This window comes from Prionailurus bengalensis, chromosome A2 (genome assembly GCF_016509475.1).
Source record: "Prionailurus bengalensis isolate Pbe53 chromosome A2, Fcat_Pben_1.1_paternal_pri, whole genome shotgun sequence".
Classification (NCBI taxonomy): domain Eukaryota; kingdom Metazoa; phylum Chordata; class Mammalia; order Carnivora; family Felidae; genus Prionailurus; species Prionailurus bengalensis.
This window is the reverse complement of record NC_057348.1, coordinates 80,193,010-80,210,023: the sequence shown is the minus strand read 5'-3', so window position 1 is coordinate 80,210,023 and position 17,014 is coordinate 80,193,010. Positions and strand designations below refer to the sequence as shown.

Below are 17,014 nucleotides of genomic sequence, written 5' to 3'. Positions count from 1 at the left end.
ACAGCTGAATGTGATCTTCATATATTGTAATTAAATGTGTACATTCATTATTTGTCATATCAAAAATATGTAGCCCTTTTCCAAAAAGAAATATCTCTGACAATTTACCTAAACTATGATATATAACTATTGGGTAGATAAAAAATGGAGGTATGGAGACAATTTTCAATATTTATGCTGCCTTGCTTAAAGTCATTTATATAAATAAGTATTTAATATGAATTCATTTTAATAACTACTAGAAATTAGAAAGAATAGCAAAATGCTGTTATAATATTGGCACAGCATGTCAGAGCTTGGCTTGTGCAGGTACTTATAGATTATATGTTATCCTGCCACAGAGAGAGACAGTTTCTTAAAATGCCTAAGTTAGAATCACTTATCTCAGTTTCTGGTTGAAGTAGATCTTGGACATATGACAATTTATAAATCTGAAATACTACTGGAAACTGTGGGCAGATTAGTTTAGTTTTAAGCACGAAGAACCTAATATTTACAATTCCTCCCTAATAAATCAGAATTGTTCCAACACAGAAATATGGTAAGGAAACTAGCATGTAAAAAAACCTGTACAAGACTGATGGAAAATGTTCTACTTCAGTGGTACTAAGTTAAGAACTAAATCAATCAGGATAACTACTTTATAAAAGTTCAAGGTAGTTTTTTCCTTTAAATATCTTACTAGACCTAAAATTAAGCATCCATTTTGAATGCTGTTTTATGATTCAAGCTCTGCAGAAGTTGTAAGTATCATTTGAGTTTTGCTAACTTAACATTTTTTCAACTCGAGCGAGCTGCTTCTTAAGCATCCTACCTCATTTTCTTATCGAGGGATTTTTTTTTAATGAAAAAAATGTAATAAAATGACCACCAGTTACATCACAATTATGTTAATAGAATTTTAGAACTGGCCTTTGGGAAGCTGGAAGGGAAACGACAGAACTAAACATTCAACGCAAAAGCCCCAGTGGCTATTAACTCATTACCATCACAGACTGGGAGAAATTTAGGTGGTAATCTCATATGGTCCTAGGTCTCCAAACCAGCAACTAGCCAAGCCACCTAGAGAGCTGGGTAATGTTACTTTGTGGAGGGTTCCATCATAAATGTTATTCTCCCAAATGTGCTTTAACCAAAAATAGTTTGTTATAGCTTCTACTAACCGTGGGAGATTCTGAATGGAAAATGACACTTTTACCAATACTTCTTCAAATAGGGCAGATAATAATATGTGCAGGCATGTAATTCAACATAATTAACAACCAGACTACTTTTAACCATGAAGCATAAATTCGATGGTAGAATGAAGGCAAACAGGGAAGTAGAAATCCACCTACATCAGAATTTATGAAACTACTTTAAATGATAACAAACCTAATTTTCTCAAGCTGAATCCAGTCTGCGGTATTATTCTTGGCATATGACACGATGATGCTGGGGTCTGAGTAACTGAAGCGACATGAACCTGAACCTGTAAAGAGCAATAACAGTAAGTTTCAAAGTTAAAAAAAACAGTGTAATTGCATACCATCCTTCCTGATAAATGTGAGATAACTTTGTAACCATTTAAATATTTATTTAATTGCTTCCCCATTCTTCCAATTATGCTGAAATTTCTTGTGATCGGTTCTGATAAATACTATTTGATAAATAACTTTAGGAATCAGGAAAAAGGCAAACAAATTTTTCAGATTTCTTTACAGATACACAAAATTCTAAACTAAGTTACAAAATAAATACTTAGCTCTATGCCGAAAATATCTAAATGTTACAGAATGATTAATAATGCCATCGTGGTTCTTGCAAGTTAATATCAATTAATAGTGATTGCATTAAATAGTATATAAGTCATTAAACTGCACGAGGACTAAACACCATTCTTCTTCAGTGTGGGTCTTATTTAAATGATTAGACAGCATATAAGAAACTAAAATCCTGTAAAAATTCAAGTACTAAATGGATGAGAACTGTTAGATATGACTGATACTATTCTACTATAGCCCAACATTAAAGATTTTAAAAGAGAGATGTTATGTCCCATAGTGAACACTTATTTGTCACTATGATTTTCCATATTGGAAATGTGACCAAAGAAAGTTTTTAAAACTCTGACAAGGGTTTGTTTCTACACATTCAATGAATTCATATAATAACACATAGCATAAGTTAGAATTTCAAAGATCTTCTCAGAATACCCGAAACAGCCATGAAAACATATGCCAGAAGTTTCTTGTAACCAAATCGCAGGATTTTTTTCATACCATATTAAAAACAAATGAACCAACAGAAAAATAAATAGTTCAATTTATGTTTCAGTTTTACCCATCTGCTAGAGGAGCCTCAGTTTCAGCAAATGGCATCTGTGGACGGTTTTTACATGTGTAGTTCTCAGGAGTTCCAAGCTTTAATAGACTCATTTATTTTATTTCAGTGGTGTTTAGTACAACATCAGTTAGTCTGCAATCGCCAAAGCTGGCAATGTGCTAAAAGGCCAAACGGCAGTTTTCCCAGATTTGTTCTCACGGCCAAAATGTGGGTGCAAGAAAGGGTATTCAGAGGACAGCTACCCGGCAACCCTAAGCTCAAACAGAAGCCCACCTTATGCGCTTCTCATCACTCCTAAATCTTACCTTTCATAAGCAGCTGCTTAAAGTAAATATCAAGCTGTGAGGCTGGAATTGGAAGCGGCCAGGATTATGTGGGACAAACTTCCATACAAACAAGAATAGGGACTGGCAGAAAATCTGTTTATTTCAAAACAAAGTTCAAATCAGCCTAAAGAATTTAAATGGTATTTATGTGCCTCCTTCATGTTGTATACACCATAAGCTCTTAAGAGCAAATGTGTCAGAGGTGCATCCCTGAAAAAGGAACGGGTAGAACAAATGATAACCAAAAATGTGCCTTACAGGAGGCAATTCCTTGCAAATTGTTTACAAATGAAGAGAGAAGGAAAGCTGGTAAACATCAGAATAAAAACGTGTCCAAATAGGTCTTCTCTCCCCATCTCCTTACGCCACCATCTCAATGTGGCGAAATTTAGTTTATGATGTACCCATAAAACACAAAGGCACCTGGCAGGTGAATCACTTTTCCTCAGCCACTTAGTCATTAAATTCTTTCATATCTAAAATATCAATACTTTTATGAATCCATCTTCTCCTTGCTGTTGTCAATAGACCCTCATTAGCTCTTGCCAGGACTCTGCAGTAGTGATTAGTTAGCCTCCCTGTCTCCAGCCTCACGTGTCCTTACCCAGCCACATTGTTGCCAGTGCTCTTCCTACAAGTAAACTGAATCCGGTTACCTCTCTGCTTATAATCCTTCAGCAGTTCCTCATTAGGGAACCCACCCCCTGGTGGGAGAAAGATGCACAGTTCCTAGAGACCAAACATGTACCCTGGAGAACAGAACTAGCCCTGGTCACTGGAAAGGGTTCCCACGTGAAAAGATGGTCAAACACGGAAAGGAACTCCAACATGGGGATAGACAACTGGAAACTGGGACTGGGGAATGGGGGATGGGGGATGAAGGGCCAGGCAGAGAAGAGGTGCTGCCCAAGAGCAGGGAACTGAAGAGGGAGAGCCTGAGCTGGAAGAAGTATCCCCAAGAGAACCAGTCAGCTCTGGATATCTGCCTCATTCTGAGGCCACCCCCACCAAACTCTCATTCCAAATGGTGCCAGTCTAGGGGCACCTGGGTGGCTCAGTTGGTTAAGTGTCCGACTTCAGCTCAGGTCATGATCTCGTGGGTTCGAGCGACGCATCAGGCTCTGCGTTGAAAGCTTGGAGCCTGGAGCCTGCTTTGGATTCTGTGTCTCCCTCTCTGTCCCTCCACTGCTCGTGCTTTGTCTCTGTCTCTGTCTCTGTCTCTGTCTCTGTCTCTCTCTCTCTCTAAAATAAACAAACACTAAAAAAAAATTTTTAAATGGTACCAGTCCAACGAGTAAACAATTTCCCACTCCCACTCTGAGTGTACTTGTTCACCATATATTGGGTACAATTTTTCTTCACAGAAACCCTTCTGAATTACAACCCCACCGTCACATAGCCTTCAGCCCGCAGAATAAGATTTTCACTGCCCAGACTGACAATGGTTACTTGACTCTGGGATGAGGGGAAGAAAGAGTTCATCAGTGTCCATGTGCACAGGTGGGTAATACCACCCCCAACCCCCTGCTCCCATCCGCTGTGGTGCCGAGCTATCATACCTCAAAGCACCTTTTACACAGTGAAGAGACAGTAATAACCAGGCGCCACCTGCAGCAGGTACCTCTTTCTTTCCCGTCTTAAATCAAAGATCTTTAATTGCCAACACTGAAATTTAAAATCGGAAAGGAAAGACAAACTCAAATGTCAAATGCAAAATAACTTCTTCTTACAGATCTATTTTCTCCCCTTCAGATCCCTTCCAATGTAATCCTTCACTCTAATGTAGCAAATCTGCAAGGATTTAAAGAACAGCGGAAAGAGGGAAGATAATTCAGGATCATGGTTGTACAAGTATGGTCTGAGAGCCACTGATGGACTTTAGCTGGTCTAAAAACCCAAACATTTTTGGGGTGCCTGAGTGGCTCAGTTGGTTGAGCATCCAACTCTTGATATCAGCTCAGGTCAAGATCTCATGATGAAGGGCGCCTGGGTGGCTCAGTCAGTTAAGCGTCTGACTTTGGCTCACATCACAATCTCACGGTTCATGGGTTCGAGCCCTGCATTGGGCTCTGTGCTGACAACTCAGAGCCTGGAGCCTGCTTCAGAATTTGTGTCTCCCTCTCTCTCTGCCCCTCTCCTGCTCACACTCTATCTCTAGCTCTCTCAAAAATAAGTAAACATTAAAAAAATTAAAGAAAAAAAAAATCTCACGATGAGATGGAGACCATGTTGGACTCTGTGCTGACAGCATGGAGCCTACTTTGGATTCTCTCTCTCTGCCCCTCCCCCCAGCTAATGTGCATGCATGCATGTGCTCTCTCAATCTCTCTCTCTCCCATAAAAAAAAAAAACCCAAATACTTTATTTGGTTCTTGACAGGCAAATGAGGACAGTCCATATATTTTCATTTCTGTCCACAGCAAGGGTACAAGTAACCTACAGAATGATTAAGCGTTCCTTTAGTTTTGTGTTCAAAAATAAAATTAGTGAAATTTTAGGAATTATGGAGGATCCCAATTCAACAGTCTAAGAAATCTGGCTCTCATGTAGAGCTACACATACAAAAATTACTGAAATACCCACAGTTTCGGGGAGGACAGGATATTTTGTGTTAAAGGCACTTCCATCAATGTTGTTTCCAGTTGGCCTTGGTTGTCAAGTCTTGATTTTAAATTGACAAATAAATTGATAAAGGATAAATATAAACCTACAGTTATTTATGGTAGCTTTCATTTACATCGTTATTGGTTATTTAGTCAACCCCACAGCAGACAGTGATGGATATTTTTCACCAAAAACGTTTCTAGTCTAGTATTGTCTTAAATTTTGTCCTATGGCTTAAGAAATATATGCACTGAAATATAAATAGAAGCCATCTTCCCTGCTTTGCTAAAGCAGATAGCTACATTATGCCCTGCAACTGCCTTGCAATAAAACACTTCACTAATGATGTCCTGGATTTGTGCTATTGACTTCGTGCCCAGGCCTTTGTGCTTTTTTAATAACTTGCTTTGTATTATCAAGTTAATATAAAAATACTGGGTAATTTTTTTTAATTTTTCAGAATTTTAACATAAAATCTTAAGTCTGAGCTCATTCTTATTAGGTTAATAGTGCAATACATGTAGTGAAGAAAACCAGAAACACAGACAGTAATGCCCTCATCTTTTTGCCCACAAATGTGTATGTATCATATTCTCTACCCATCATACCAGTGTTTTCTGCTTTCCTCCTGTTCTGGTGGAGGAAGTGTTTCTATTCTAACCAATGTGATCTTCCTCATATGGCCTAGATCCCATCTCCTCTTGCTCCTTGAAATTTCCCCTTTCTTTTTCCTGCATCATTCATCTCTCCCCCTGAGTTTCCTGGGTCATTTCTATTGTCAGATAAATATCATCGAAACATACAAAGCACCTCCCATCTTTAAAAAAAAAAAGACTTTCTTGGGTGCCTGGGTGGCTCAGTCTGTTAAGCATCTGACTCTTGATCTTGGTTCAGGTCATGATTTCATGCTTCATGAGTTTGAGCCCCACATTGGGCTCTATGCTGACAGCGCGGAGCCTGCTTGGGATTCTCTGTTTCCCTCTCTTTTTGCCCCCACTTCAAAAATGAATAAACACTTGGGGCGCCTGGGTGGCTCAGTCAGTTAAGCGTCCAACTTCGGCTCAGGTTGTGATCTCGTGGTCTGTGAGTTCGAGCCCTGCACTGGGCTCTGTGCTGACAGCTCAGAGCCTGGAGCCTGTTACAGGTTCTGTGTCTCCCTCTCTCTGACCCTCCCCCATTCATGCTCTGTCTCTCTCTGTCTCAAAAATAAATAAACGTTAAAAAAATTTTTTAATAAATAAATACTTAAAAAAAACACTTTCTTGATGTCACCCCTCCTTCTGCTCCTTCCCATTCTATTTTTGTTCCCTGAACAGCAAAACTCAAAGGGGTTATCCAGTGATGGTCAATAAATCTTCACATCCTATTCTCTTTTGCCACCCAGACAGGTTTCTACTGAAACTACTCTTGGTTAGGTACTGGCGGATGGATGTTGCCAAATTAACAGATCCCAATTTCAAGTTACTTTACTTCTCAGGAGGATTTGTCACAGTCGATCTCTCCCTTTTTCTTGGATACTTTCTTCCCTTGGGTTCCACCACCTTCTCAATTTTTCTGCTGCATCACTGGCTGCTGCTTCTCAGTCTCCTTCATTTCCCATCTCCTTCCTGACCTCAAACTATTTTAGTGCTTTTCTCTTCTCTTACCTACACCACCTCCTTTGATGGTCTTTCCCGCTTTCAGAGCTTTAAATAACATCTACAACAGATAATACCTAGGATTGTATCTCCCATGAGACTCATGCTTGCAAATCCAAACTGCCATTTATCATTCCTAATGAATATCTCAAACTCATTAAGTCAAAACCGGAAGTACTGGTGTTCCACCTCCTGAATAGCCACTAGTCTTTCCATCTCAAATGATACCACACCAGATGCTCAAACAAACAAATGAACAACAACAAAAAAAACCCCTAGGAGTCATCTTTGATTCCTCCTTTTGCCTCACTTCCCATTTCAGCCCATCTGACTGTGCTGGGAGTTCTGCCTCCAAAATACTGTTCAGCTTATGTCCCTCTCTATTGCTAACACCTCTATCAAGTCATAAACATGTCTTGATGGTTTTCTTGCTCCCCTTTTATCCTCCTGTGATCCATCATCCACACAGCAGTTAGGGGGTACAGAGTAGTCTTTTGGGGCACCTGGGTGGGTCAGTCAGTTAAGCGTCCAACTCTTTTTGTTTCTTAATTTTTTTAAACATTTATTTATTTTTGAGAGAGAGACAGAGAGAGAGAGAGAGAGAGAGAGAGAGAGAGAGAGAAAGGGAGGCAGATAGAGGGAGACACAGAATCTGAAGCAGACTCCAGGCTCTGAGCTGTCAGCACAGAGCCCGACACGGGGTTCCAACTTAGGAACTGTGAGATTATGACCTGAGCCAAAGTTGACGCTTAATTGAGCCACCCAGGTGCCCTGAGTCCAACTCTTGATTTCAGCTCAAGTCATGATTTCACAGTCATGAGATCCAGCCCCATTTCCAGCTCCATGCTGGGTGTGGAGCCTGTTAAGGATTTTCCCTCTATGCCCCTCCCCTGCTCACGTGGGCAATCTCTACCTCTCTCTCTCTCTCTCTCTCTCTCTCTCTCTACCTCTCTCTCTCTCTCTCTCCCTCTCTCTCTCTCTCAAACAAAACAAAAACAGAGGAGTCTTTTAAAATTTTTTGACATCCTAAACCCTGCTTCAAATCCTCTCAAGGCTTCTCAGCACACTAGGAACGAAAGGATGAGCTCCTCACCATGATACACAAAAATCCTTGGTGATCTGCAGTCTTGTACATCTTAGATCAGCCCTCGTACCATACTGCCTCTCATTTACTACATTCAAGCCATAAAGTGCCCTGGACTTTCTTTCTCTTCCCTGAACACTCCATCCCAGGGCTTCTGTGCTCCTTCACTTTGTCAATTTCCTCACACCCTACTGTCTCCTCGTTCCATTCATATCTTTCCCGACTGGCTCCCTCCTCTCCCTCAGGTATCTGTGCAAATATCACCTCCTCAAAGAAGCCTTCCCTGAGCACTCAATCTGAAGAGGTCTATCCCAATCGCCAACCTCCATTTTATCACTCAGTTTTGTATTATTCATAGTACCACCAGTATTTACATTTATTGTTTATTTAATTATTTACTGGCTCATCGTCCATATCCTGTTAGGATGCAAGTTCCAGAGTAGGAACTATGTGTGCCCATTACTTATGTCCCTAGTACCCGCAACAGCGCTTGGTACACAGTAGGAGCTCTATAAATTCTGGCTGGATCACAAAGAAGTTTGGCGTAATGTTTTTACTTCAAATTCTCCATTTCTTCCTTTTTACTGAGTGGAGTTTCTAGTGAAAAAGGGTACTGTAACAGTAGATGAGATTTAAGGACTTTTGACTTGCCTGAAAGAGTCAAAGTATAAAGAGACTCGACAGCATACTTTAGAATATCTATATTGCATACTTCCTCACCACAGATTAACTGGTAGTGCTGTATAGTCAACAGGGTAATAATTCCCACAAATTAATTAGAAAATGCCCTAAGATGACTTAAATGGTTCCATAATCCAGTCTGCTTTCAGAATAAAAATATCAGAGACAAATTACACCAGTAATTATGGCACATTTTTATCAGCCAGATAAAGTAATGTGAAGAACAATGACAGCCAGATGAATGATTTTGCTTATTAGTAAAGTCTTATTATAATGGCCCAGCAAAATTGAAAACGAGCAATTTGCAAAGTCATACAAGGTAGTCATAAGCCACACAGAATATCACCCCCAAGGCACGAGTTCTGATCTCCCCATCAGGAATCATTTTCTATTGTATTAAAAAGTTTCTCAAATGCAATATCTTCTTGATTGTGGCATTATCTTGTCTCTTTAAGTTGATTTGTTTTGTTTCTGTTGAAACAAATTCTGTTGAATATTTGAATAGATTAACACACTGGTCTAAGGGGAAAAAAACACTTTTACATTTAGGAAGAAACTTAAGACAATTGTAACCTTATAGAAAAATGTTACTTTTCTTTAAAGTTTATTTGTTTATTTAAGTAATCTCTACACCCAATATGGGGCTTGAACTCATGACCCCAAGATCAAGAGTCACATGTTCTCGGGGCGCCTGAGTGGCTCAGTTCATTAAGCGTCTGACTTTGGCTCAGGTCATGATTTTGCGGTCTGTGGGTTCGAGCCCTGTGTCGGGCTCTGTGCTGATAGCTCAGAGCCTGAAGCCTGCCTCTGAGTCTGTATCCCTCTCTCTCTCTCTGTCTGTCTCTCTCTCAAAAATAAACATTAAAAAAAATTTTTTTTTAAAAAGGAGTCACATGTCCTTCTGACTTAACCAGCCAGGCACCCTGAAAAATGTTACTCTTTTTTTCAAAAATTCTTAAATGTTTATTTATTTTTGAGAGAGAGAGAGAGAGAGAGAGAGAGAGACAGAGAGAGACAGAGAGAGAGAGAGAGAGAGACCATGACTGGGGTAAGGGCAGAGAGAGAAGGAGACACAGAATCCAAAGCAGGCCCCAGGATCCATGCTGTCAGCATAGAGCCTGATGTGGGGCTTGAACCCATGAACTGTGAGATCATGACCTGAGCTGAAGTCTGACACTTAACCGACTGAGCCACCCAGGCACCCTGAAAAATGTTACTCTTAATTGTAATGTTATTTAACTGACTGAGCCACCCAGGCACCCCGAAAAATGTTACTCTTAATTGTAATGTTATGGATTGAGAAAATCTTTGATGGTAGGTGCAGGTTAACGTGTCATATAGGTTTAAACATATCTTATTTAATTTGTCTCACATGAGGGAAGTCCACATGATAATAAATTCAATGTTAGCATTACTGATAGTTCTATATAATTTTTTTAGAGTGAAATTTCCTCTGATACAAGCTATCTTTCAGAGAGGAAAGCATGCACAGCAGATAGGAGAGGATGGGGGAGGCAAGCTGCCTAGGCTGCAATCTGGGCTTGGACCCTTCTTAGCTGTGTGACCTTAGGCAAATCTCTTAGCTTTTCTGTGCCCAGTTTCCACATTCGTAAAACATAAATAATAATAGCAATCTCTTCATAGTACTGTTGTGAACAGTAAGGAGTTAACACATGAACAGGGCCTATAAAGCAGTTCTTGGCTCATACTGTTTAAAAGATTTCAGTTATGATTCAATTTTTTTTTGTTTCACTTCACAAATTCATTTATCCTAGAAAAAGGAGCACATTTCTGACCATATTTGTTCACGGGCTAAATATTACATTGAATTGCTCCTTATCAAAGAACTTACAGTGCATTTTTCCTATGGCTTCTTTTATTTTGTGCTATTTCCAGGCTCTTCAGTGGAAATCCTATGCATTCAACATGGAAATAAAAACTGAGACCAAAATGAATAAACTACTTGTTTGTTAGCATCACTGGTAAATGCATGAGTGGGGAAGAGAAGAGTCTACCTGATAAGAAATGAAGGTGCTCTGGGAGAAGGATAGCAAGACAAAGCAGTATAAGCAGATACATTTCCTAAGGGCCACAGAATTGCTGGAGTAGAGTTGAAAACTTGGTTTTACAGTTCCTAGCATCCAAACAAAACAGAAACTCTGATCAGGTAGAGTTTTAGTAGCACTCATCAAGAAAATACATTCTAATAACTCAAGAGAACAATAACGGTTGCTATGAACAGGTAGGTACCACTATGTGCATGCCTACTTTGCAAATGAGGAAACTGAGGCAAAGAGAAGTTGAGAAGTGTACTGGGGGGGGGGTGGTGGTAAATGAAATTCAGAATTAGATAGACCAGAACGCACACTTTTGACCACTTCACTGTACTGCGTTTGGTGAACAAAAACACACTTAAAAACAAACAAACAAAAAACAGTGCTACATTTTCACCTGGTCACAACAGGTTGGGATGGGCTTCTGTACTGCTACTTCTACTCAGGCTTATGACTTGAAACCATAATGGCTGGTTTTTGGTGTAGAGAGAAAAGCCTGAAGGACAGAGCCACCTCTAGCCTAAATATCCCTCCAGTCACCAACTCAGCTCTCAGGTTTTATGGTAGGAGCTGAGTGACACTGCATCTAGAAGAAACATGTTTACTTGGGTGTCATTTCTCTGCAGGTTCCCTAAACATTCCTCCTTTCCCTGCCCTGCGGCCAGCCACCCAAGCCTCTGGACCCTCTTCCTACATATTTATTAAATCTATACGTTTCCTTTACCTTCATCACAGCCTCCTTAGATCACCTCTCACCCCCAAGATCAATGTGATAAACTCCTAACTGGGTTTTCAGAACAAACACAAAGATTAACCTTCTCCCAAAGAGTTTCTTTGTCGTTTGCTTTAAAATCTATACGAAGGCATTTTAAAGAGATTTAAAAAAAACTGCATTCCAAAAAAAGCAATATCCTCACATTTCCCAATTTAGACAATTTTAATTATGTGAAAAGCATGAACCTGATATAATACGGCAACCAGGATTAAATTTAAGATGCCAGGTAATCCACATCTGTATTCTAAGTAACAAATTCTGTAATAACTTGTAAATCTGTTTCTGAAATAATCATTGCCATAGAGAAACCATTAATATTTACAAGTGTCAAACAGTACCTAGTACTTGTTATTTAATAGTGAAAGAATAAAAAGAATGGCAAGGCTTATTTCTCTATGGCTGCTTCCTTTTACTGTTAGAGCCTCATCACTGTAATTCTAAAAAATATTTTATTGTAATCTTAGTCTGATCTATGAATCATTCTCCTCAATTTAAAATTACAACCTAGGGGCACCTGGGTGGCTCCACTGGTTAAGTGTCCAACTTCAGCTCAGGTCGTGATCTCACAGTTCACGAGTTTAAGCCCTGCATGGGGCTCCCTGCTACCGGTGCAGAGACTGCTTGGGATTTTCGCTCTCTCCTCTTTCTCTGCCCCTTCCCCACTCGCACTTTCTCTCTCAACATAAATAAACTTAAAATACAAAAATAAAATAAAATTACAACTGAAATTGGTATCAACTTCTACCCCTGGTTATATTTAAATAGCTCTATCCCTAGTATAATTTAGAAAAAAATAGACAACTAACTTTCCACTTCTGTTACAGGAAGCCAGGCTAAGATGATTCATCTAGCAATCCACCAATTAATTGATGAGTCAACCAATTATCGAAAGTATTTCTTATGTCAGAGATACATGCAAACTCAAAAACCCAGTTAACATTCTTGTGACAAAGTCCTGTTTCTGTTGACTTTGGCTGTCATTTAGGTAACAGTAGGAAATGCATACTCTTTGAACCACCTTTCCCACTTAAGAATATCATTTAGTACATTTATTCAAGGCTCTTGTGGTGACACAATAGCAGTCTGCATGGCTCTTGTGTTGGCTGTTCCTTCTGCCAAGCTGACCCTCTTGCACAGTTCAGGCCTCTGTCCAAGGGTTACAGCTCAGAGGCCTTCTCCTAGCCACCTCCAAGAAAATGCTACCCCTCACTTGCTGACCCCTGACTTATTTTTTCATCACATTTATTACTCGCTGACACATTCATTTGTCAGCACCCCCATCAGAATGCCACCTCCACCAGGGCAAATATTTTGTCTTGTAAATCCTGTCTCTCCAGTGCCTTGAGAGCTGCTTCACAGGGAAGAGGAGCTCAGTGAACAGTTGTTGAAAAACATGGTTGAAATAAATCTAGGAAAGAATCTGTTAAATTCCAGGAAGAGAGTCTTTTGGAAATACGATACCATTCTCCTCCTCCTCCTCTTTCTTATCTTTTTTAAAATGTTTTATTTATTTATTTATTTATTTTATTTTATTTAAAAAAAAAATTTTTTTTCAACGTTTATTTATTTTTGGGACGGAGAGAGACAGAGCATGAACGGGGGAGGGGCAGAGAGAGAGGGAGACACAGAATCGGAAACAGGCTCCAGGTTCTGAGCCATCGGCCCAGAGCCCGACGCGGGGCTCGAACTCCCGGACCGCGAGATCGTGACCTGGCTGAAGTCGGACGCTTAACCGACTGCGCCACCCAGGCGCCCCTAAAATGTTTTATTTAAAAATTAAATTTTTTTTTCTCACTTTCTCTCCCATGGTTATTTATTTATTTAAAAAATTTGGAGCACCTGGGTGGCTCAGTTGGTTAAGCGTCTGACTACAGCTTAGGTCATGATCTCATAGTTCGTGGGCTTGAGCCCCACACTGGGCTCTGTGCTGACAGCTCAGAGCCTGAAGCCTGCTTCTCTCTCTGCCCCTCCTGCATTCACCCTCTGTCTCTCAAAATAAATAAACATTAAAAAATTTTTAAAAAGTTAAAAATTTATTTAAGTAAATTAATATGCAGTGTTATACTAGTTTTAGGTATACAATATAATGATTCAACAATTCTATACATTACTCAGTGCTCATCATGGTAAATGTGCTCTTATTATTATGTCTTTTGTGTGCTTCACAGCAGATTAAGGAGATGGGGTGGACTTACAGCCTCAGTCTATTAGCACAGAGACCGATGCTCTTGTAGGAAGAGCCAGAGGGGCAGCTCATTTGATCTCCCGTGCTGAGGTTTGTTTGGGTGACAACATTACATGGTTCACTTGATGTCCCTCTATTTAATATCTTTTCCTCATGATAGAACAAGCTACAAGTTTAAGTTAACCATAACTGGTTGAATAAGGATATGGTAAGTACTTTGGTATTTCACTGGGGGCTGCCTTAACTAGAACAGATGCCATCACCATACTTTCAGACAAAGTGTATTCCTAGTTAACACCAGTTCATTCTTGTCACCCAGTCCTAGGATTTAGGACCCCAGTGGGAAGAGAGTCATGAAAATGAATACTCTCACTTTACAAATGAGCTGCCAGAGGTCCTGACAGCCTCCACCACTTGCCTAAGCTTATGTGGCAAGGTCAACTGGCAGGGATGACTGTATGGCCTGACTCCTGAGATTCAGTGCTCTTTTCCCTTCCCTGTTTATACCAACAGCAAAAGTTGTTCATCAATAAAAATGAGTCTTAAGACAAGGAAACATGCTGTATGGTATTAAGAGGGTAAAGAATACATGCTGTAAAATATCTACATTAAAAAAGCATTATTTTGCATTCATGATTTTAAGGACTAATAATTTATTGGGAATCAGAACACTAGCTGCAGCAGTATATAGACATCTCCATGGGGCATCTGGATGGCTCAGTTGTTGGGCACCTGACTCTCGGTTTCGGCTCAGGTCATGATCTCATAGTTTGTGAGATGGAGCCCCACATCTAGCTCTGTGCTGACAGTGTGGAGCCTGTTTGGGATTCTCTCTCTCCCTCCCTCTCTGTCCCTCCTCTGCTTGTGCTCTTTCTCTCTCTCAAAATAAATAAATAAACCTTAAAAAAAATAAATCTCCATGGTCTTACATAGGAGTTCTGAGATAAGCAAAACAACAGAATATTAAGTAAAGGGAAAGTCTGGAAATGACAATAAGTTTATCAGAATGTAAACAAAGACACATCAAAATAACATATATCAATGTAATGCTCAATTCTAACATGTTAGTGTAGATAGTAACAGTGTAGACAGAAGTAGATTCACTATGAAGCTGATGAAGGTCAACCTTCAGGCCCCCTCCCTTTTGTGAGCAACTTCCAAGGCCCTGGGAGGATCTCTAGTAATGTGCTTACAGGGCCATATTTTATAATACTGGTCAAGACCACCATCTGCATTCTGACTACTCCCTCACCATATTCCCCTCATGTCCGATAGTGTTGGAGTGGCCGTGGCTGCTTTTGAGATTCAGCTAAGGGGAGCTGAGTTTGAAAATAAGGTTATTTTGGTTTAGTGTGATATGGTGATGTACTTACACAGGTTGCTTTCATTTTATAGTGTACACATTCTCAGCATAGAAAGAGCTTCCAGGTATATTCCTTCTGCCTGCTGTGCTGACATACTTAGCATTGTGACTCAAGGACCATGGTGATAAATTCTTTAACAAGTGATGGGAATTCAAGAGTAGTTATGCTTAGTGACTATACAAGAAAAAGCCCTGAACTCTTACAGTTCATACCTGAAAGAAGGTAACAATTTTTCAATTTGATAATGATCCTAAACATTTAAATGATGTTATCAATAAGGCATTGTGAAGGTAAAATGTTAATAATTACCAAAAAACCCCCTCTGAACCACGAAGCTAGAAGCAGAATTATCTTTCTATTCCCTTTATAGAAAATATTATAAATTGTCATTTGAAGAGGTGATTTAAGAATATGCAGCCAGGGGGCACCTGGATGGCTCAGTTGGTTAGGCATCTGACGTAGGCTTTTTCCCATGAGAGAAAAAGAAAGCAAACAACACAGGCATTTTGCCTTACCTTCTACATTAAAAAGTCACCCCCAGGGGGCGCCTGGGTGGCTCAGTCAGTTGAGCTTCCGACTTCGGCTCAGGTCGCGATCTCACGGTTTGTGAGTTTGGGCCCCATGTTGGGCTCTGGGCTGACAGCTCAGAGCCTGAAGCCTGCTTCAGATTCTGTGTCTCCCTCTCTCTCTCTGTCCCTCCCCCGCTTGGGCTTGTCTCTCTTTCTCTCTCTTTCTCAAAAATAAACAGGCATTTTAAAAAAAAGAATATGCAGCCAAAAATTTCAAGGAAAAAAGTATCATAGAGCATTTCATTTAGTTAACAAAGATATTATATTTCTGGATTTGTGATTTTAGAGTATTGTTAGCTTCTAAAAATTTGTAATTTGTTGTGATTTCTTGTCTCATTATTTTTAAGTTTATTTATTTTGAGAAAGAGAGAAAGTGCACAAGTCAGCGCATGAGCAGAGAGAGAGGGAGAGAGAGAATCCCATGCAGGCTCTGTGCTATTAGCAGGGAGCCTGACATGGGGCTCAATCCTATGAATCGCAAGATCATAACCTAAGCCAAATTCAAGAGTCGGATGCCCAACTGACTGAGCCACCCAGGCATCCCTTTTTTCTCATTCTAAATAAACATTCACGTTTGCATCTAATTTTGAATGTGTAGTGCTGTGTATTTTTCCTTTGAGAGATTCTAGCCTTACCCAAAATTATATAAGCTTCAAATGTAGACTCACACAACCTAGACTCACCCCTGTTCAGAGCAGGTACTTCATTTATGTTCCTTCCTGCATTTCATAAATGTCTTAAATCACAGGTCCTAAAGCACAGAAGTCTAGATTACATAGTTCATTTTCTACTTTGCTTAGCATGGCATATTCAAGCAATAAATGTATTTTAATGCAGGACAGCATTGAAAAAGAGAACAAAAAGTTATCATTTTCTTCTCTATTACTTAAGGCAGATCTGGCTCAATCAAAACATTCTTACAAGGAAATGATCACATTATAACTGCATTAAGATTGATGGAATGACTTTTAAATAATTGTTTGCTTACACTGGACACACGCCAGTCACTTTTGGCGTATGTTAAAGATGAACCTGAATGAAACCTACCTACAGTAACCTTCAGGAACCTGTAACTTCTGGGCCTTGTTTTCTGGAATATGACTGAGAAAACCTCAAAAAACTGTTAGAGTTCATAATGCCAAGAATACACAAGCCCATGAGCAAATAGCAATTATGTGCTAATGAATGAAACCCCTAGTAAGTGCATTGAAAACCTGTTCATTGCACGATAGCCCATTGAGCATAACATACGTGTGTGGAGGTTACAAATACCTTCTAGGGCCAGGAAGTTTCAAAAATTCCCAAATGAACATTTCCATTTCTCCTCATCCCTCTCAGGTGGTTGCCTAAAAAACTAAACAGCTTAAAAAAATAGTTTAATTTGGTATAAAATCAAGGCCACTTAAAAAA

The 17,014-nt window shown here is 39.7% G+C and overlaps 1 protein-coding gene across 3 annotated transcripts in view; it reads right to left on the bottom strand.

Moving 5' to 3' along the window:
- RELN (reelin) overlaps positions 1-17,014 on the bottom strand; it is a 533,601-nt gene that overhangs the window by 232,816 nt on the left and 283,771 nt on the right. For all 3 annotated transcript variants that reach the window (XM_043588658.1, XM_043588659.1, XM_043588660.1), the window contains exon 9: positions 1,375-1,471. In XM_043588658.1, the coding sequence (XP_043444593.1) occupies positions 1,375-1,471 (97 nt within the window). The remainder of the gene's footprint in view (positions 1-1,374; positions 1,472-17,014) is intronic.